General features: G+C 47.1%; 1 protein-coding gene across 1 annotated transcript in view; it reads right to left on the bottom strand.

Moving 5' to 3' along the window:
- Window positions 1-13,353, bottom strand: part of LOC138567766 (embryonic protein UVS.2-like) — a 37,117-nt gene extending 23,764 nt beyond the window's left edge. Inside the window, exons 1-3 of the mRNA XM_069646256.1 lie at window positions 13,293-13,353; window positions 10,790-10,927; window positions 10,550-10,667 (exon numbers count right to left, since the gene is read on the bottom strand). Of these exons, the coding sequence (XP_069502357.1) occupies window positions 10,550-10,667; window positions 10,790-10,927; window positions 13,293-13,353 (317 nt within the window). The remainder of the gene's footprint in view (window positions 1-10,549; window positions 10,668-10,789; window positions 10,928-13,292) is intronic.
- Between the last annotated feature and the right edge of the window lie 9,589 nt (window positions 13,354-22,942).

The following is a 22,942-nucleotide window of genomic DNA, read 5'->3' on the forward strand; positions in this document are numbered from 1 at the left end:
AATGCAAATACATGGGGAACGTGCAACTGTGGAAGTGGAGAGAAACATCCTGTGAAGATAGGAAGCCCTGGAAGGGGAGTGAACCAGGCAATTACAAGTAGGTGAATACAAGAAGCCCTGGCAAGAGAATACACCTGGCAATTTTAAGTGTGTGAATATAAGAAGCCCTTACAGGAGAGTATATTAGGCAATCACAAGTGTGTGAATACAAGCAGTCCTGGCAGGAGAGCATACCAGGCAATTACAAGTACATTAATACAATAGTTGTATTAATGGTAGAAGAGTATACCAGGCAGTTAGTTGCAAGTGTATGAACACAAGAAGGCCTGGTAGGAGAATATACCAGGTAATTACCAGTGCATGAAAACAAAATGTTCTGGCCGGAAAGTATACCAGGCAATTACAAATTAATGAGTATAATAAATCCTGGCAGGCGAGTATACCAGGCAAATTGTTATATTGTGGATATCAGAAGTCCTGAGAAGAAAAATCAGAACTGTGTTTATAGGAAAACAAGGAGTAAAATCCTGGTAGGAAGAGATACCAGGAATACTGAAAGAAAGTGACTTATAAAACCAAACAGCTGTGTGTATTCTAGTGAACATGTGGACCGTTTATTCCTGAGGAGCCTTTGTGTAGAAGAAGAAATCCAGGGGAAGGGAATCATCCTCTGGAACAAGGATTGTTTTTCCTTAGGGAACTTTGTGTTAAACAAGAATCCAGGGGAAAGAAATCATGCTCTGGGACAAGGACCTTTTGATTGTTTGAGAACCTTATTTCTTTTTCAAAAAAGGTAGAAGGCACACCTCTCCAGAAAGAAAATGGCATGACAACCTGTTCTGTGTTTTTTCCCACTTTGAGAGTCCGCAGCCATCGTTTTTTGCTCACTGTACCTTTCACAGATAGGAAATAACCATTTGCATATCAGTCTTTGTCCCGCCCATATGGGCAGTCCAGCACCGAAATGCTATGGCAATTCCCTTCTGAACAAGAGTACCAACAGCAATCCCATACGCGTATTTCAGCCTTGTTGGGCCTCATCAGTGAGGTGGAGCTGTGCCTCTCTGAACACAGTGAGCAGGAGGTGTCATGATGCATGCTCCTGGGCATCCAGACCACGTCCATCAGCCCCGGGAGCAGGCATCATGTTGCCTTGAGAAAACCCAGCAACCCCTGCTAGGGGCTGTCTGGGTTCAGTCCTGGCACCTATGGTGCCAGGCTCATATGGGACATCAGTCCTGGCGCCTATCATAGGTGCACACTTACCTGATGCAGACCATGCTGCAAGAAGATCCAAGCCCATGTGAGGCCTGGAAGGGACTACTTTACCTTAGGGACTATTTTGTTACTCGGGTGTCGTCGGGGAGGAATACCTACCTGGGACTACTTTGGAGGCTATTTAAACCACGCCCGAAGAGCAGCACACGCCTCGCGTTATTCTGCATCCAGCAGTGTAACGTTCACCGTGCCAGCAGCAGCATCCAGCCTTCTGCCACGCCCACCTCGAACCTGGAGCACCTAGAAAGAAGGAAAGAAGCAAAGGTAAGAACAAGAGTATTACCTCATTTCTTACCTGAACCCGGATTCTTCGCATCTTCAAACCAGAGGAAAGACTTTATTTTAAAAGCGTCGCATCGCCAGCAGCAGTGCCGCGCCATACTCACCATTACACGCAGCATCTATTCGATCCGGTGCTTTCTTCATCTTTACATCGCCGAATCCCGGCACCTAAGGGGGACAAGAAACAACAAGTTGAGCACAGAGAACAGACAGAGACAATCTCTTTAGCTGCCATATGCTTACCTGATTTTACCGCCGGAGGTATTATTCATCAGCACGCCACATCGTCTTATGCCGCACCGTAACAAAAGGAGAAAGCAGCAAGTTAAACCCTTGGCATAATTTACCGGACAGTGTTGGGTAACACAGACTTTTACCGGAGCACTTTCAGCTGTCAAACTTCTTATTGGGTCAAAGCTGCAAGATAAAAAGAGGAATTGGACAGGAGTGAATTCCAGACATTTTGAACTCTTATGAACTATATACTTACGGCTCTTCGCCAGGACCTTTTGGAGTCAGGATTCGTCTTCAACTCTTCCAATATCTTCAGGCCAGTGAAGTAACTGGTCATCAACGCGCCCCTGCGCACTTCGCAGGATGGAGAGCTCATCCTTCAAGAATATAAGGAGAATATTTCTACGAGTCAAGCAGACAAGATTAGGAGGGTAGATCCAGTCAGTCATTGCTGCACTTCGCATCACGTGGGTGGAGGCCGCAGCAGTCCGGGTCCGACCGACACCCCTGTGGGAGCCAGGTGAAAGTAGCAGGAGGTCCACGTCTGGGTTCCCCCAGGTAACTCAGGGTGACCAAGTTCATGAAAAAAAATCAAAAAAGGTAGCAGGTGCACCTCAGCAGAAAGAACTTTTTTCTTCGCTGAATAAAAATACAGAGGAAGGGAGTTACTCTCTGGAACACTGACTCTTTATACCTGGATAACCTTTGAGTTTGAACCATGTATTCTTTATTTACAAACTCTTTTCCAAGCACCTAAGGTTAAAGACATTTCCCATTTCACCTAATATTTTAGTTTATAGTGTGAGGGTCAGAATAGACCTTTTGGACACAAGGTCGTTTTTGATTTTGACATCCTGACACAGACAGATCCGTAGTTTTAGTTTTAGTTAGTGAAATTACTCTTAGAGCCGGGTCAGAGTGGCCTTTTCCCAACCCTTTTATTTTCAATAAAAATCTTTAACCAAAAACATGGCTAACTTGTGTCCGAGTTTCATTCCTGACTCTTCACAATGCACTAATGGTTGCTGTGCCCAGCATTGCCAGTATATTACTATAATAACACACTCATGTTCACTGTGTACAGGGATGCCAGTGTTGTACTGTAAGAACACACCAATGTTGTGTGCCCATTAAAGCAGCATTGCAGTTGTAAGAAGGCATTTTCATTCTAGCTGCATCAATATATGACAGCATTTCCCTGTGCTACATTGTCTTGTTGCCACGGTTCGAAGAATGCCAGGATTGTGATCAAACATCTCTCCCAGTACATCCCAAAACCTTTGTTTCCCTTACGCCTGCAACCCACAGACAATTCCACCTATCCCCTGCCCTCACAAATGTACACACATATACACACTACACTTGCACAGTGCATATACCCCCCACAAACACACACACAACTTGCAAACTCATACACACACCCATGCACACAGGTGTTATTTTTCACTTATCTCCCCAGCTGGCCATTTTAGGACTCTATGCCACAGTCTCATGCTCTCTAAGATGGCCCGCTCTGCAGGAAGGAAGCATTAACCTGGGGGGTGTGACAATGAACACCTTTCCCTGAAATCTGCTTCCTTTGCATGCTCTGCATTCAGGATTTTGGCACTCCTGGAATCCCTTAACTGTTGTGAAATAGAGGTGCACCCCTTCACAGTAGTAACTCAGCCAGCATTCCCCATACATAGAATGGTTGGGAAGCAAAACAACCCCAGCTTGCACAGGGGCATGTTCCTCCATGTCAAAGGGAAACCAGCTTTTCCAAATATAAAGGCTGGCCAATGAGTGTTTTCTGGGCTGCATGCTGCACTCAGGTTTTGGACTGGCCCATTTCTGGGTCCTCCATAATGTGCAACCGGGCACAGCCTTTTTGCGCATTAAGACACCACTTTGACTTGTCATTTATATAGCGCTCCTATCCCAAGCGTTTTACATAGAACATTTTTATTTACAATTATTATGCCATTTCTAATCAGTAGGGCTACAACTGTCAGTTTTGGGCAACTTATGGTTTAATTGGAAGTCAATGATAGAACGTGGTGTTCCCAATGAACCTCCAGTCCTGTCTATTTTGTTTAATTTTGACATAAGCCCTCTCATCCATATGATATCATCCTCTTGGCCTGGAAAGCCATTGTTATACTGGTGGCTGCCATATTTATCTGAGCTTTCTGGAAGCTCAGAACAATTTGAGACTCTCAGCAACTGTCTTGGAGCATTTATAGACTGGATGTGGCACATGTAGCTTCAACTTAAAACTGGTCAAACTGAGCTGATTTACATGGCGGGCCCAGCAGCTCCTACGTCTAACCATAGCTAAGCTATTTTATCAGACTTTCCCACCATCACAAAAGCAAAGTAATAAATGTGGGTGTCTGTCTTGATGCTGATTTCTCCATTTCACCTTAGATAGCTGTTACTAAGTCAATCATTTTCTATCTGCATAGACTTGATCATTTAATTTGCTGCATCCCCAGGAGTGACAGAACCAGTACAGTCACTGACATAACTTTCTTTTCCCACCCCACTCAGTCTCCTGGAGATTTCAACCTCCACCTCCCTATTTTCAACCACACCTCATGCCCTTTGATCTTTTCAACTAGTTCCTATAACCTTAATCTTCTCCCCTTTTGGCTACCCATACCAAAGGCGGGACTCTTGATCCAATTTTCATTGCTGCTGCTTTTTTATTGAAGCCATTAAACTACACATTCTTTCTGCACCAGATCATTTCTCACTTACTGTCTCCTTCGGTCCACCTCCCCCCTCTCCAACCCCTGGTCTCCCATCAACATCTTCGTTCATTTGTCACGATATACCCGGACCTTAGACCATTCTGCACGAACTGCTTCCATTTCTTCACATCTTTCTAACCTTAGTGAATTATCTGCTTCGAATATTGATGCTGCTTTCAATATTTTCCAATCTGCTATTTCCTCATCTCTTGATTCTTTTTGTCCTTGTATAACATTCACACCTAGGGGTATGCCCCTTACCCCAGCCTTTCTGACTCTCTGAAACAGCTAGGGATTCAGCTTCGGATAGAAGAATGGAAATGGCTCAAAACCCATGCCACGGTTGATTATCAACTATTCTCTATCTTACTTCAATCTTTTTCCTCTCTCCTTAAACATTCTAAGGCTGATCATTTCCAGAATCTCATTCAATCACAGAGTTCTTCTCCCAAACATCTTAATTCTACCTTTGAACAAACTCCTTACTCCTCCTTCTCCTGATCCCTCTGCCTGTTCTACCCTTACGCCTAATGACTTTGGCAACTTCATTTTCCCAAAAATTCAGAATATTAGGCATTTCCTTACTTCAAAAGTTCGTTCTTCACCTGCCTCCTCTACAAGCCCTTCTTTCCCTACCTCTGATCAACCTCACTTTTCTTTTAAACTCATCTCTGAGACTGACATTATTAACTCTATTCTATGAGTCCACTCTACTGCTGCCCCGTCTGACCCACTTCCTGCTTCCTTCATCAAATGTATCCTTTCCTTTCTAGCCCCATCCCTCCTGAATCTTTCTTTATCCTTACGCTATTTTCCATCTGCCTTCAAAACTGCCACGATTATCCCACTCCTTAAAAAACCCTCCCTGAACTTTACCAAGCTTTCACATTTTTGCCCTATGTCCCTTCTCCCCTAGCTAGCTAAGCTGCTTGAACGACGCGTGTATTCTCAGCTTAGGTCCATCTTAAGGTTTTTCATTTACTCCCCAGCCATCAGTCCTGGTTTTGCCCTGGCTTTTACATGGAAACTGCCTTTCTTTTTGTTCTAAACTCAATTCTTTGAGCTTGTCATTCTAAACAATCATCTATTCTTGTTTTACTTAATATCAGTACTGCCTCTGACACTATGGACCACCCTACTCTGCTTTCTACACTTTCTTCTTTAACATTTTCTGACACTGGAGGGGGGCGCCGTTGCGCATCTGGCTGATGGAGGCCACTGCTTAGTGCTCCACAGGTGAGAAGGCTGCCGACGATATTTCGGCATGAAAATGAGCAGGGCTGAACACAGATTTAATCCTGGGAAGCTATGTTGGTGGCTAACGTGTCTTGGCAAAGTTTCAGCCTGCATGGCCAAGAGGAATCCGAGATAATCGTCCGAAACTAGCGAGCCCCTGCCGGCCTGAAACGCGAGGTGCTGGGCCGAAGGAGGCTGGTCCTGTGACTGCCCATGCATGGAGGAATGGGCTACAGAGCGAATCCTCCATGTAAAGCAAGCAAGGAGGTTGGGTGTTGCTTGTGGCAATCTCCCCCGGCCCTCATTTCACCTATTTGGCATTGAGTGTGGGAGGCACCCGGGCAGTCGACCCTATTGAGCGCTGCGCCACATAACAGCGTGAAGACAGTGGTTAACCCCGGTCGTTGGTTGCGGCTCTGATGAGTCTACCGAGACGGAGGGCACATCGATACATTGGATTAGCCCTTGACGTGTGGCCAGGGCGCTGTCCGTGCTTTGAGTTTGCGGGTGCTGGAACCTCCCCTCCACTGCCACCTGGGGGTACCAGGAGAGGGAGCTGTACTTCATCGGGCATTACGCTGTGCCCCCAACTGACTCCAACACCCTGGGACAACGCGGAGGACGAACAGCAGCCCGAGCGGAGCCCAGTGGGAATAGCTCCTGCGGTGACTGTGGTGCAGAGCCGATCCGCCATGACCCACCATGCACAAAATCCACTGCTACGCAGCCCGCCCCCACCTGAGAAGAAGAAAGGAGCTGCTGAGGCACCTGAATGAAGCAAGCCCACGATTGCCAGGAAACTTCGTTGGACACTGTGGCTGCGGCCTGCGCCGACCTGAGACACGGGCTGATCGATACAGTACATCGGCTGTCGGAGAAGGAAGTACTGATAGTCCTGCTGGAACGAATAACCCAGGAGCTAGAGGTTGGCAGGATCAGGACATGCAGGTGAGCTTGCAGACTGGGGGATAGGCGAGGGGCTCTCCTCACACACTACCCCCCACCGCACAGACTATCCTGCCAGAAATTCGGCTCGGACAAACAACAGGAGATTTTCTACACACCCCCCCACACACCTCCCCAACTGGGATAAGCACGCAAAAGGCCACCGGCATTGGGAACAGGTAAGATAAGAGGCCCACACCTGGCTCATGGTAGCACCTTTTAGCTACACTGTTAGAGCAGGTCTGGGTGAAGATTCTAAAGGTCTATACAATGAAGTACATACCGCCTGTAAAGACTGTCGCTGGTAGGTGAGGCCGCTTGCCTGTCCCTCCCACTCGCACTGTGGGCGATCTCCGTAGTTTGGTGACCAGGCCAAAACCAGAAGTTGGGATGAACACCTGACATACCCAGGCACACCGCGTCAATCCCACTGCGGGGGGCGGAGGATGTAGGGGCTCATCTGCCTTATTTGCCATATACTGTGAACACACGTGGAGATCTCAAATGGAGACCCAGGAAGGGCTGGATCTCAAGAAGTGGAGGCGACACGGTGAAGACTGCCAATAACCATATCGCTAAACCTACCTCAAGAATCAAGGGAAGGCTGGTAAACGGTGCACTGAGCGGCAATCAAGTACCGGACACCCTCCATGGGTCCGTGCTCATCCTAAAGCAACAGCTGAATCCCTCAGTGCCCCAGTATAATGCTATATATTTATATATAATGCTATATAATTTGAGCCCCTTCCAAAAAAAGCAGTACAATGAATATGTTTTAAAAAACCTGCCGCAAAACAATCAGAAGTTAGACCTGAAGGGTTGGGGGACTCAGAACCACGTGCGGTATCCTCGCCGTTGTCTCCCACCGATCTACAAGAGATAATGACCATGATGCAACAAGTATTTGCGTCATTAAATGATGAACTGGATGGAAATAACATTAACATCTCCACGATTAGGGCTCAACTCGAAAATGCCACAAAGCGCATCACTGAGACAGAAACACGAATCGGTACTGCCGAAGATGCCATCAAAGCCCTACAAAGCACTGTGACAGCCATGGCAAAGGACCATGCTGTGATGGCTGATTTGTCACCTGTGATGATATTAAGGTCCATGTGGGTGACACCCCAATACAAAAATGACAATACTTAAGACTCTACTCCGGGATAGCAGCATTGTGGGATGGTTTCCCATAGGAACCGTCCTCACACCGAAGCCTGAACTACATGGTCACGCCTGGCACAGTGAAGAAGTCCACTTCCGCATTATATAAACTGTCATTGTCTACTAGGAAAGTGCTAACACCGGACATTTAAAAGGAATGGGAAACAGACCGAGGTATCTTCATCACTGAGGCACATTGGACACAACTCTGCAAGCTCACAAAGCAAATATCGTTTAACTCCAGATATAGGCTAATCCATTTCAAAACACTCAAAAGGGTATACCTTACGCCAGCCCGCCTCAAGAAAATGTATGTAACTGTGGATGGGAGGTGCACAAGGTGCACAAATGAGGATGCCGATTTGATACACATGTTGTGGTTGTGTAGAATCTTTTCTGAATACTGGGCTAAGGTTTGTGAAGCACTAGAAGAAATGGTAGACCAGCCTGCCACATGGGAACAGGAGGCATGTATACTGGGCTTCATGCTTAAAATGAACCTGATGAAACGAAAACTGCTTAATGTAGGACTCTTGCTAGCCAAACGAGTCCTACTGATGAGGTGGAAGAGCAAGGTATCTCCCACGGTAGACTAATGGGTGAGTGACATGGCCTGGGCTAATGACAAAGAAGAATTGTACTCTAGCCTGCTGCCCTTAACGAATCGTCCGAAAAAATATATGAGGAGGATTCTGTCAATATTTGATCAATAAAAGCGTGGGGAAAGCTGCTAATGTAGAAGTATTATAATGTAAATCTTGCTGCTCACTTATACTGCTGAATTACTTTCTATGTATGCACCAATTGACTGTGTGGAAATGTGAAGTTGTAACTCTGTGTAAAAGTTAAATAAAATTAAAAAAGGAAATAATTCTGACACTGCCCTTCAATGGTTCTCCTCTTGCATATCTAACCATTTCTTTTCCGTCTCGTGGAAAGGGGCAATTTCTCAACACATCCCCTACCCATCAGAGTACACCATGGTTCTGTCCTCCGTCCTCTCTTATTCCTCCGTTTACGCATCCGCTTTGGCTATGCTAGTCCCCGACCATGGTTACCAGGTTTACCTCTATGCAGACGACATTGAGATTTTCGTTTCCTGTTCTTCCTTGACAGATTCCCTTGAACAGCAGCTCTCTTCTTGTCTTTCTGCCATAGAATCATGGATGGCTACTCGGTTTCTTTGCCTTAACCCAAACAAAACAGAAATATTGTTTTTTCCCGCTTCTGCCTCTATTACTCCCCCATCCATATCTTTCCCTCCTCTCCACCTCCCCATTAGTCATCAAGCGTGTAATCTTGGATTTGTTTTCAACTCCTCTCTTTTGCTTTAGCCTTAAATTTCTACTATCGTCCGATCCTGCCATTCTCACCTCTTTATCATCAGGAAAATTCACCACCTTTTGCCCTTCACCCCTTCAAGTACACTTTTACAAACCATAATTCTTTCACGACTCAACTGTTGTTGTTTCCTTTATGTGGACCTCCCTATTTATGCTTTTCTACAATTACCTCAATTATTCGCACTGCCATGTTTTGCCTTACCCTAGCCTGAAACATTTCTCCTTTTTTGTCACATCTTCATTGGCTCCCTATGAAAGAACACTCTGAATTTCAGTTTTTATGTCTTATCTTCAAGGTAAATTCACCTCCCTTTGCCCTTCACCTCTTTGAGTGCACTTTTACAAACCATAATTCTTTCACGACTCAGCTGTTGTTGTTTAGTTTATGTGGACCTCCCTACTTATGCTTTTCTACAATTACGCTCAATTATTCGCACTGCTATGTTTTGTTTTACCCCAGCCTCAAACATTTCTCCTTTTTTGTCACATCTTCATTGGCTCCCTATGAAAGAACACTGTGAATTTCAGTTTTTATGTCTTACCTTCAAGGGCATTCCTTCTCGGGTTCTTCCATATCTCTGCTCCTTTATCTCCCTAAATCACACCTCTCGGGACCTTCGCTCATCCTCTCAAGTTCTTCTGTCTGTCCCTCATCCTCTAAGTTTCACTCGTTTCAACTCTTAGCTCCCAAACTTTGGAATGCTCTTCCTCTGGACATTCGTTCTTTTCCTACACTCCACCTTTTTTTAAAAAAAAACAATTAAAGTCTTGTCTGCTGCAGTCTTTATCTATTTAAAATACTCCCTTTATCGTTGTGAGCCTACCTCTATGGCTACCTGTCAACCATTCAAATTTTGTTTGTACCGTTACCTATTTGCACATCGCTTTGTCGTTGTGCTTATAGTATAGTTTTTGTTTTCCTGTTTGAGTTGTTAGTTTCGAGAGACAACACCTTATAAAATTAATTCAAACCATTCTTCTTTATGGTAGCAGAGGGATAGCATACAGTTAGAAAAATGCTTAGGGGATGTAGTGTATGTTCCAGTATTTGGGTTGCTAACGTCGCTTTGGTATTTGCAAAGAATTAATACTTACTGTCTATCATTATCTTTTTATAGAGAGGGGTTGATGTCAGATCTTTGAGATCATGGGCAGACAGCTTAATTGGCCAGAGGAATCTTGGGCCCAGCCACCTTATATTCAGAACATCCTAATATTGAAGAAACGTTTGACATAGCATTTGTTGACTACTGCTCTCATTCCTGCCATTTTGGCTGGACAATGTCACGTTATTGATAGCTTATAACCAAGAGCTGGCCTTGTATTTACCCATTGCCACTTGAAATCTGAAGATAGTCATTTTCAGTTGTGCGATTCACAAATCGAATGCAGGTCATCGATTTATATTCCATCATCGCCTCAGTAAGTAAGGCAACATCACTTGAACCTACAGAACAAAAGAGTGCAATAAATAGCTTGTCTAATGGGAAGTTTGAAACCAAAGAGAAAAAACATCAGATAGACATATAATAGGCATGGTAAATACCCCTGGGGTAGAATGACACTCACCATAACCACTGAGAGTAAATGGCACTACGACTGTTCCAGCGCTGGATTTGGGCCAATAACAGCTGCTGTCTGCACATATTATAGCACTGCGGCCAGGTTTCACAGCAATGTCTCCATGGTGCAATAGCTGCGAACTATCTATATAATGAGAGCAGAGCATTGACTGATATACAGATTTAGCAAAAACAAAAAAGATCCCTTGAAAGGGTTTGAAATACGTGATCTGATGCCTCTGCAGAGCTAAGAATCTGCCCATTTATACATTTTCAGCATCACAATAGACTTTGCAATTTTCTGACTCTAGTACTTTTTGAATTACTTTAAAGTTGCTCTCAATGAGCTACAAATGTAGATTGTACTTAACATGTCCCTTTTCCCAGCCAGTAATGCATCACGTGTGCCCTCAATCTATTGTGAGGTGTTCCAGACATGCTCGTTCCATGTCCTATCCCCTTTTGTCGTTGCCCCTTGGGTTGGAATGCAACCCATCTCCCTCTTATTGAACATGAGGATGTGGGCCATTAATACATGCACACACAACATGTGCAGGATGCATCAGACAGGTGGACTTCTATCTGTCTTAAATTGTACCACGTCCCAGATTTGCACTAACAGCTTCCTCCATCCCCTGTGTTATGTAGTAGACGGTGTGCATCGAACATGCGCATGCAATATTTTGACATCTCGGACTCAACGTGAAGTTGACGCAGTTGTGTGTTCCAAGTTGAAGTGTCTGATCCCCATTCGCCGAACCCTCTAGAAATTAGGGGGTGTGAGTTGGTTTGGAGGGCTTTATGCATCTGCAGGAGCCAGCAAGCAAGGACTCATGTTATGCTCCTATGTTAAAATGATTTGTAAAGTGCACATTTACAACAAGAAGCATTTTGGCTCTGAAAACTACAACATAACCTGAGAGGGAAGCAGCCAACTGAACTAACTTGCTGGAGATAAAAAACGACCTGCCCTCTGGCTGCTGGGAAGTGGGCAGGTCGCCCAATGATGTGCTTCATCTTTTAATTGGAAATTGGTAGCTCCGAGGAGTAGGGCAATTTCATGCTCAGAGTCTCGCTTGTGCAGGAGTTTAGCTCTGGTCTTGTGGATACACTGATCTGTAAGCATGCCACTTATTTCTGCCCATTCTACTCCCCTGCCCCCAATGGAAAAGCAAGCCCAACTAACCCAACACGCCTACTTTGTACGTGAGACATATTTTAATACCCTTCTAAGAGAGTATCTTTTTATTTTCAGGCCTTGTCACAGTTACACACATATATTATTGACAGAGGAGATGCCTGAATATGTTGTTTAAACTATTCTAAAAGACATGTTCTTTTGCTGTCTTAGTTGGGTAACCTTTGCCAATGTATGCATTTGTCTCACCGTAGCCTGGGTGGGGAATTATGCAGGAAATCACAGTGGCACGTTGTTGCTTAGTGTTGACCATCTGAGTAAGACATCTATGGGAATCTGAGAGCTAAGGCCATCATCATGACCTATTACTTTCAGTTAGTGCAAAAAAATTAAATTGGATTTTTGTGATTTTGTTACTAGTCTTTGCTGCAGCATTTCTCTTCCTCAAAAGTGAAGTTTGGACAGCTGATTTTTAAAAGGCGCTGTTTGCAACCATAGCGAGAGCCTGTTGCCCACCCCTGTTAAATCTCTTGGGTCCAGAGTGAACTACATCTCTGATTGAACCCTTTGGGGAATCAATTACTTTCCCACAAATTCTACAAATACTTCTTTCTCACTGCTTTTTAGGAATGAAGGCTGCGCATCTGTCTCATCAATCTTAAAGTATTCAGCATTTCAGGCAAGGAGCTGCGAGAACTATCACATTTCTCAATGGGCCAATTCTGAAGGGGACCTTCAGAAGAAGAGAGAGAGAGAGAGAGAGAGAGAGAGAGAGAAGAGAGAGAAGAGAGAGAGAGAGAAGAGAGAGAAGAGAGAGAGAGAGAGAGAGAGTACCCCAAGCTTTGACTCTCAAGCATTATTGTGGAATGGCCACACCACAACAATTACCTTGCATTGAGTACTGCCTGGCAGGAGTACAGGAATGAGTAGTGACTTAAGTGCCTATTCAGACCCACTCTACTGCAAAACCAGCAGTGATTGCAAACATAAAGGTGAAACAGGCACAGATTCTATGGCAAGACTGGAGGCGAGCATTATGCTTCAACTTCTTTAATTTACTACTCTCCACAGCAGTTTCAACAAACTCAAAACTATACCAAAACGCTGAAAAACAGTCTGAACAGACTTTTTCTTCCTTGAACTACAATCCCCATAGTCTCTGTAGTCCATCCTACTCCAGCTCAGCTATGACCATATCCTGTCCCTGAGCTCCTCCTCTTCTTTTACTGCTCTTCAAGCAGATAAATGACTTTCTGTTTACCTCTTAGCATAATGTGGGTTTGTGTACATTAGCGTAGGTTTTAGGTTATCTGGAAGGCTTCAGGTGCCTCCACGGCAAGTTTACACTGAGAGGCAGTGTTTAGGACAGTACTATAAAGTTTTGTTTGATGCGTGGTAGGACGGAACTGCGTTGCGAGTCGGAAACGCCGCATTTCCGCATCTTCGCGGAGCGATCTAATTAGCTGCTTCACAGCAGCATCGGGAGCTCCGGCGGCCTCCAGCCCCGTGCCACACTTCTGGCACTCGAGGGGTGTCCCGCCGGGCCTTGGAGCTCCCCGAGCCTCCCCTCACTCAGCGGGAGCGGGCACGCTGCAGCAGGCCCCAGCCCTTGGGGGGGAGGAGCCGTGCGCCGAACGCGGCGAGCCCTCGCGGAGGGCCAGCAAGAGTCCCCCCACCCTTGGGGGGGCGGAGCTAGAGAAGCGCTGAGCCGCGTCGCTTCCATTACGCGACGCGGCTGCAGCAGAAAGGGATTACACATTCGGAGCGATCCGAAGCTCCAGGACGAGAGTCCTGACTTCCCCGCGCGCGCGCGAAGCGCCCAGCGAGCGTGGGCCTGCATTACCTCATAAGAGGCAGCAGGAGCGGGGCCTTGGAGAATAATAAAAAAAAAAAAAAAAAAAAGGAAAGAGACCTACAGCTGACTTACAAAGCTAGCAAGCCACCACAGGCATAATATACCAAGAAGAGTCCGGTGCAGCCACATACTATATAAAATAAAAAAAAAAAAAAAAGAAATATCTAAGATATTTGGAGACTCGGAGAGGTCTCAGGGGAGCATCTATCAGGAAGTGGGCAGCAGAAGACACCTGCACGCAGGTACCGAGGCACGCAGCACCCCTTATCATGTCTGAATATGAGTGGAGTGAGGAGGAGCAGTCCCTAGACTTGGCTGCAAGTTTCAAGGAGGTGCTGGGGAATTCCCTGATAGATGCGGTGGCTCAAGGGGTGAGGCCCTTACAAGAAAGGCTAGAGACACTAGAAGCTATGCTTCATCAGCCTAAGGAAAGCACCAAGACGACTCGCAGCCTGCCCATGGAACCCTCTGGAGCAGGGTCTAAGGGGAGTATTCAGGCCCGCAAGAGGAAAGCCTCTGCAGACCCCCAGGGCCCATCGGATGGGGCAGGAGATAAGGCCCCGGAGGTCGCCGACGCTTTCGCGAAGCTCAAAAGAGCATATTTGCAGCGTCAAGCCGTGCCGGACCTCATGACCCCCTCTCCCGGGGAAGATAATGTGGGAGATGATGACCCAGGCTCGGAAGAAGAGCCAGAGGAGGAGGACTTGTCCCCTCAAGAGCCGGAGGAACCAGTCGAGGAGGAGTGGGCTACGCCCAGCGGGGGTAAGAAAGCCCGCAAAGAGAAGCACCTCGACGAGGAGCAAGATGATATGTTCGATCCGGACGCCATCAGAAATCCGAGATCTTCCGACTGGCAGCCTTCTCCAAGAGTGGCTCAGTACATGACAGCAAGGCTCAGAAAAGCCTTGGATAAGGAAGTCCGCCAGCGGCTTCGTGCAGAATGTCCCAGGCCGGACTTACCGGGGAAGGTGGCGGAAGCCCCCGAATTGGACCCAAAGATGCTCACCTTTGTTTCAAAGACCAGTAAGGACCCCCGTAAAGGAATTGATAGATCATGGAAGAGTTGCCAGGAGAAGGTCCTGGACTTAGCCGGTCCGCTCGCCAAGATCATGGACTTAGCTGAAAGAGCGAAAGACACAGGCGAGGAGGTGGATCCAGAGGCCCTAGCTGGATGGGCGCAAAGGGCGGTTTGCCTCCTAGGTAACGCGAATTGCGCAATAGCCTCCGAGAGGAGAAGAGGATTGCTTCTGAAGATAGATTCGAAGCTCAGCGACCTGGCATCCTACGAGGCCGGGGAGACAGCGCAAGGCCTCTTGTTTGGAGAGACTTTCGGGAAGGAGATGGGCCGATTTGTAGGCACATACACATCTCTGGAGAAGGCGCAAGCTTCCATCCGTAAGATCTTCCCGCAGAGAGTTTTTGCCGGGACCGGTCGTTACAGGGGTCGCTCGATCGGTCGCCAACAGGGAGGCAGAAGACCCCCGAATCACAGGGCCCAGTACTGGGAGAACAGGCAACAGGACACGTTCTTCCCGGCCAGAGGTCGTAATAACAGAGGACGGCGAGGAAGAGGCTTTGGACGAGGCCAAGGGTTTACACCAGGTAAGAGCGATAACATACCCTCCTGTGGGAGGGAGAACAAAGAGGTTCTGGGGAAGCTGGCGCGCGCTTTCCAGCGATGCCTGGATTTTGCAAACCGTCAGAGGTCTGCAGCTAGAGTTCATCCAAGACCCAGTGCAGACAAGAGCCCCCCAGCGCCAGCAGCTAGCAAGAGGGGAGCAAGCAGCCCTCAATACCGAATTAGAGCTCTTAGTGAGGAAGAGAGCCATAGAAAGATGCCCCGGGGTCCCAAGTTTTCTCAGCAACATGTTTCTCGTTCACAGGAAGGAGAAAGTACGCCCGGTGATAAATTTGAAGGAGCTGAACGGATGGATAGTTTACCATCATTTCAAGATGGAGGGAATCCATCAGCTCAGAGACTCCCTGAGGGAGGGAGACTGGCTAACCAGGTTAGACCTGAAAGATGCCTACCTTACAGTCCCAGTACAGGAGCGGTTCAGAGGATTTCTGGCTTTTCGCTGGAAGGGACAATTCTGGCAATTCAGGACTATGCCATTCGGACTTGCGTCAGCGCCTTGGTCGTTCACGAAGTTGATGAAACCAGTAGCCGCAGCCATCCGAGAAAAACGAATTCGGCTGATCATATACTTAGACGATCTATTGCTTCTAGCGGAAGATCAGAAGGCACTGGAATATCAGACACAGTGGGTTCTAGACCTCCTGCAGTCACTGGGGTTTCTAGTGAACACAGAGAAGTCGGATACGAAGCCGGCACAGAGGTTGGATTTTCTCGGATTCATCCTGGACACGAGGAAAGCCACCCTGGAACTTCCAGCGAGGAAGATCCGAGATATCAAGAGAGAGATCCAAGCATGTCTAGGGAAGAGAGTCATATCTCTGAGGATCCTAGCGAGGATTGTGGGCCTACTGGCAGCCTCAATACAAGCTATTTTTCCAGGTCCCTTACACTATCGAGCTTTACAAAGATTGAAAATCAGACACCTGCAACAAGGGCTGAGGTATCATCAATCGATACCACTAGATCAGGAATCGATCACGGAACTGGAATGGTGGTTGCAGAATATGGACGCCTGGAATGGGCGTGCCATATTCGGGGACCGGCCAGACCTCGTGATAGAGTCAGACGCCAGCCGTATAGGATGGGGAGCGCGATGCGGAGAGTTGCAAACTGGAGGGAGATGGAGCGCAGAGGAGCTGAACCTGCACATAAACTGCTTAGAGCTCCTAGCAGGCTCCTTCGCGATAAAGACATTCACGAGAGACAGAGTGAAGTCTTGCGTCCTACTGAAGATGGACAACATATCGGCAGTGCGTTACATAAACCACTTAGGAGGGACGAAGTCCAGGCTGCTAGCCGAGCTAGCGAAAGATTTCTGGCACTATTGCCTGAGGACGGGGACATCAGTGACAGCGGAGTACTTACCCGGCTCACTGAATGTGATAGCAGATTGGAACTCCCGGTACCTCACAGACTCCAGCGACTGGAAGCTAGACCCATCAGTGTTTCAGATGATAGATCAGAAATGGGGTCCGTTACACACGGATCTATTTGCGTCTCGTCTCAACGCCCAGATATCCAGCTATTTCAGCTGGAGACTAGACCCAGACGCGAGGGGTACGGACGCATTCCTGCAAGACTGGACAGGCGGCACGCATTACGCCTTTCCTCCGTTCATGATGCTGAGCAGAGTGCTGGCGAAGTGTCGGAGGGAGAGAGCAGAGCTAGTGCTGATAGCACCGTTGTGGAAAGCCCAAGTGTGGTTTCCGACGCTGATAGAGCGGTTGATAGACCTGCCGAGGATCCTCCCGGAAGGGGAACGATTGCTCACGGACCCAGCTGGGCAGTGTCATCCTCTGAGAATGAAGAAGACACTCCCGCTCATCGCGTGCAGGATATCAGGAGACGATGGGAACTGCCAGGCATTTCGATGCAGGCAGCAGAGCTTATTGCCGAATCCTGGGCTCCATCGACTCGGAGGAGCTACGACGCGGCTTGGGCCAGGTGGACGAGTTGGTGCAGAGGGAGAGGTTTTCATCCCATTTCTGCTCCTATAGTGGCCATACTGAATTTTTTGGCGCACCTGCTACAAGATGGGAAAGCTTTCCGCACTATTGGAGTGTACAGATCAGCGATTTCCGCGGGTCAGATGCCGATTGAAGGGGCACCAGCGGGTGAACACCCAGCAGTCTGTAGGCTCATTCGAGGAGCTAAATTTAAAGCGCCACCGGTTCCCAGATATACGGTGTTATGGGACGTCACGAGAGTTTTGGAATTATTAGAGAGTAGGCCGGTGAATAGATTTTTGTCTCTCAAGCAGTTATCAGGCAAATTGGCTATGCTGTTATGTCTCATATCCTGCAAGAGAGTGTCAGATGTTAGGGCCTTAGAAATCAATAGGAGGAGGTTCGGACCAGAGGGAGTGACCTTCGTAGTAGTGCAAAGGACGAAATCAAGTACATCCGCAGTGCACTATCCCTATTTTCCCAATAATGTCAAATGGTGCGTAGCTAGTTGCATCAAGGAATACGAGGCCAGGACGGCAGAAGATAGAGCGAGTAGTACAAGTCAGTTGCTGATAGCGCGTAGGAAGCCCTTTCAGGCGGTAAAGACAGCTACCATAGCGAGATGGGTCAGAGAAGTAATGCTAGCAGCAGGGATCGATTTGCAACAATTCGGTGCACATTCAGTGAGGGGGGCCATGGCGTCCAAAGCATATAGGACAGGGGTTCCCTTGCAAGATATTATGGCAGCAGCAGACTGGGCGAATGATCGCACATTTAGGGAATTTTATTTTAAACCAACAGAGAGTATGGCGAGTGCAGTATTGGGACAGCTTTGAACAAGCATAATGCTCGCCTCCAGTCTTGCCATAGAATAAAGATTACCCCTGCTAACTGCGCAGGGAGTATTAATTCTATTAAAGACTAGGAGGCGAGCATTAAATTCCCACCCGAGAAATGTATTGTGCATATTATTGAATGTATGTATGTGATAATAATATGTGGATGACGGCAATACATGGACACCTCCCTGATTTTTCTGCTTTTGTATTATTTCTAGGAGAGGAGCAGAAGAATAATTGAAGGGAAAGACGAGTAGAAGTCGTTGCCTGAGTTGAAGGAGTGCGACATTCGTTTGGAAGGGTTCAAGTCATTGCCAGTTGCAGGACTAAGTGTCGAGTTTTCTCTGGGACTGTCAGAGCGAGTAAAAGAGAGGAGGAGCTCAGGGACAGGATATGGTCATAGCTGAGCTGGAGTAGGATGGACTACAGAGACTATGGGGATTGTAGTTCAAGGAAGAAAAAGTCTGTTCAGACTGTTTTTCAGCGTTTTGGTATAGTTTTGAGTTTGTTGAAACTGCTGTGGAGAGTAGTAAATTAAAGAAGTTGAAGCATAATGCTCACCTCCTAGTCTTTAATAGAATTAATACTCCCTGCGCAGTTAACAGGGGTAATCTTTACTGTCAGGCATTCCCGCGTCATCTCCTTTGGTAACTTGGGCCGAGGGTAGGCTAAACTCGTCAGGAGAGATCTGAGCTGGTACGGATCAAACAAAAAGAACAACAGTACAGTGGTACCAAAAAAACATAATGTTCAACCAAGATTCTTTAAAAATGTGAACATGAATGAAACTAACCATGCACACAACTGATTATAAACACTAAAGACCCAACCCTGTAAAGGAAACACAGAGAATGCAGACTTGAGAGGAAAGGAGGCTCCCTGGGTGAAGGTGAGAGGGCAGGCAATTGATCCGAGCAGCAAATGTCAAAGGTACTTAAAAGTGTCCTGAAAAGGCAAAGAGTGGGGTCTGTAAGAAAGGCATGGCATCAAAGTAAGACACACACAAATGATCACAGTTCAAGGGTGTTCATTAAACTCTAAAATGGGTGAAATGAACGCCTAATCTAAACCTAAATATAAGATGGGAGCACGCTACAACCATCAAAACATAATAATACAGTCCTAGTGGAGTCTAGTCAAATAAAAGGGCCTATACCAAGAAACCTATCACCAATCCTTACTGCTATGTTACAAAATAGTGTGGGATAATGTTCATAAGAAAAGAAAGAAGGGTTCAAAAAAGGGTAAGTCAGGATGTTATGGCCAGGGTCTCCATTCCCTACGTTTTTAGCACGGGACAAAGCAGGAATATCGAGCACAGCACACTCCTGGGATTCTCAGCACAAGCTTACATTTCCTTTTCTCGGTATCTGGGCCTATTGTGCCCATGTCTCTTCTCATGCAAAGTCGCTTGCTTCAGAGAGCCTGATACGCCAAAACAACAAAACAAAAGTTCCTTCTATTATCTTTTGCGTTGAGTGATTACCTCTCATCCTTGGATCTCCCTCAGCCGGGCTCCGATCCTTCTCTCCTTTGTCAGCCTCCCTTAGTCGGGTTCCGACCAACCACTCACTGTGGACATCCCTCGATCGGGTTCACACTTGCCATTCCAATGTTCACGGGTGTATTCATGCTCACCCTAATTTGCATGCATCCATCAGCCGGGTTCACATTTGCCAAAGTAGCAGTTCATTTTCAACAAAAGGTCCTTCTAGACCCTTTAGGTTCTTCCCTTTACCTAAATCCTGGTCTCAGCACCCAGTCAGGCTTTTTCTCAAGCCCCCAGACAGGCTTTTTCTCAAGCCCCCAGTCAGGCTTTCTCTAAAGGCCCCAGTCAGGCTTTGCACAGTTGTGATTTTCAAAGAGTCTTATTGTCTTTTTAAACAACCCCTATTGTTAAGTGAGGTCCCCTCATCCGGGTTCAGATCTTCCAGAGCACTTCCCCATCCAAACAGAGACTTCTGAAGGGCGATCTTGACTCGCTGTTTGCTTATAGTAAGCACGGCTTTCACGCCTAAACAGTTCGCACTGCTTTTCCCTCAGCCGAGCGCAAACACCTATTTCACAATGTCAAAACTTCATCAATGAGTTAAGGACTTTTGATTGTACAAGGGATTTGGTTCAACCCTTGTATGACCACCTTAACTCTCTGTACCGGCCTTCCCTATGGCCTCTTGGTACTTGTATTTCTCTTTCCTCCCAATATTCAACACAGTATCTTTGCTTGTAAAAGGGGTACCAGCCAGAGATCTTCAACTGGGCGCCCACGTGGTGCGAGGCCACTCTATTTCTGGTACCAATGTGTTCACAAAAGACCTCTTGTCTAATTATCTTCTCACTGTTGCCACTGCAACCTTGAGCTCAACACAGTTTGGGTGACTATCAGCTTCTCTGACTCACCGACTGTGCTGAAAGCATTGGCGGATCATTTGCAGAGGGAGTCAAGGATTGTACCACCATGGCAACCTTGTCTCCCTGCCCTGCCTATCAGTGCGGGCAGGTGCCTCGTACCACTGGCATCCATTTGCGGGCTTGTGTTGAAAAGGACAAGGGCAACTCCCTCCTTGATGGCCTTTCAGGTCTCGCCGCATTTCTTCCCCGTTTGAACTGCCGCACTGGAATGGCTGCCTCCTTGTGCCTTCGGCCTTGCCCGGAGTGTGCTCTTGTGCTCCGCCTTTTATCCCGATGGGGTAGGGAAAGGGTAGTCAGTTGTGTGTAATTGTCAGCAATTGCATGACTCTGCCTTACCCTTCTGTTGGTACATGTCAGGTAAACGGCTCAGATATTAGTCCATTGTCATTCACGCCGTGAGAAAGTGTTTGTGTTGGAAAGAGGGTGGGGGTAGAGTTTCTATGCATCCTACCAGGAAGGATGGGGAAAAGGTGTCACTGTCACAAAGTAGGGGCTACAGCGTCTCAAACTTCGGTGTCCCACTTCTACTCCCCGAGGACCCCCCATCCAGGAGATCCTCCTGCACTGGGCCACCCCCAGAAACTGGATCCAATAGCGATGGATGTGTCCTGGCCACCTTGATGACAGCTCCCCAGGGACTAGTAAGTAAGACACCGTTGGGTTTCTCACAGGTTTTATAGATCATCAGGAACCTTTAAGGTGGATGAGGGTGACAGGACCACTATGAATAACTTATGTTCTTGTCTGCGGTCTTGGTGTGTTGAAGAAGAGACAGGCCTTTGGCAGCCAGTGGGATTAGTTGGCGCAGTACAGTGTCACGATATTACAGCAGTTATGGCTTGCAGGTCTAAGAAGGTGGTTATCAGGCAGGTGGTGATGGGAACAAAAAAAGACTCAGCAGGTCTCAAAGGTAGAGATGGCAGATCTTCGGCATCGTTAAGTGGAATTCAGAGATGTGGAGCTAGTGGAGCGTTGAGGTCAAAGATGACTCTGGCAATTCCTTTGTAACTGCTTGTACATCATTGAAGGTGCTCAAACTGGCATCAAGGTGGTTCAGAGATGTCAGAGGAGACGGGGATAACTTAGGTGGTTCTGTGGTTGCTGGTAGACCCAGTCCATGGTCTCAGGGGAAAGGTGAGTTCTTTTTTCTGGCTTTCCCAATAAGGGATGTTTGTTGAGGGCACTTACAGGTGTCTCTCACCCCAAGTGGTAGAGTCCTGGATGCCTCCATTGCACTAGGCCTTGTCCACACAACGTGTCACCAAATGCATCCTTTGAATGGGTAGGAGAAGATCTTTCTTCTTCCTTGGAGCCTTCTGTCTTCACCTCTATAGAAGAGGAATTTGTAATTGACTGTATCACCAAAAGAGTTCCAGGTGCATCCTTCCTGTCTTGAAGTTGAATGATGAATCAACTAAGGGGAGAATGTCCCCATTATCAAATATATGCTACAGTTGACTGGTACAAAGCAATCCTGTTGTCAGGGGTCTAATACAGACTGCTGTAACAAGTTTCCTTAGCGTTCTGATGTCATAACAGATGCTTTGTCTGCAAGAAGTAGGGAGGGTGCAGGAAATTTCAGGTTCCCTAAGAGAATCAAGATGGTCTAACCCTTCTATTAAGCTAAACCCCTCAGCTGGGCTACTTTGACTCCATCCTCTTTGCATGGATGCCTACTTCAAAAGGACTCCAGTAATCTGCACCCTACTGTGAGAATGTCTTTGTCATATGTGACTAGTCACTTACTCTCTTCACTTCGCTCAAGATGGCAGTCCCTTTCTATGAGGGCTGGGAGGTGGCGTTGCTACTCAATAGTCCTCTTGGGGGTGGTACAATGTGGGAGGATCTCAAGGGGAGAGACTGCTGCCCTGAGTAGAAGGATGGATACCTGGGTAGAATTAGGCACAATATCCCTAACCTAACCTTACCAAACCCTTTGCCATCTTTTAGCCAACCTTCACTTACTAAAACTTCCATCTGCTATTGTAGCATTATATAATTTGCTGACTCTAGTACTGAGATGAAGAAGAATACCTGCGAGGCAGGTACCGACAAGAAGCGGATGCATGGATGCAGGAAGAACACAATGTCAAGCCATACCGGAGTAACAGCGTTTGTGGAAGTTGTTCGGCTTGGGAGATTCAAAGGGCTGGAAACCGGAACCCCATTAGAGGAGTTGACGCATCTCTAGGAGGTCTAACACAAGACCCTGTGAGAAGCTGGCAAGGCAGTAGTGCGGCCTCCAGGAGGAGATGCACCATGCAGTCCATAACAAGTGCAGACACTGAAAAAAGCCCAAGGCTGCGGAGCCACCACAGAGACCCAGAACCC

The sequence above is a fragment of the Ambystoma mexicanum genome, chromosome 2p, assembly GCF_040938575.1.
Source record: "Ambystoma mexicanum isolate Mex_15411 chromosome 2p, UKY_AmexF1_1, whole genome shotgun sequence".
In the NCBI taxonomy this organism is placed as follows: Eukaryota; Metazoa; Chordata; class Amphibia; order Caudata; family Ambystomatidae; genus Ambystoma; species Ambystoma mexicanum.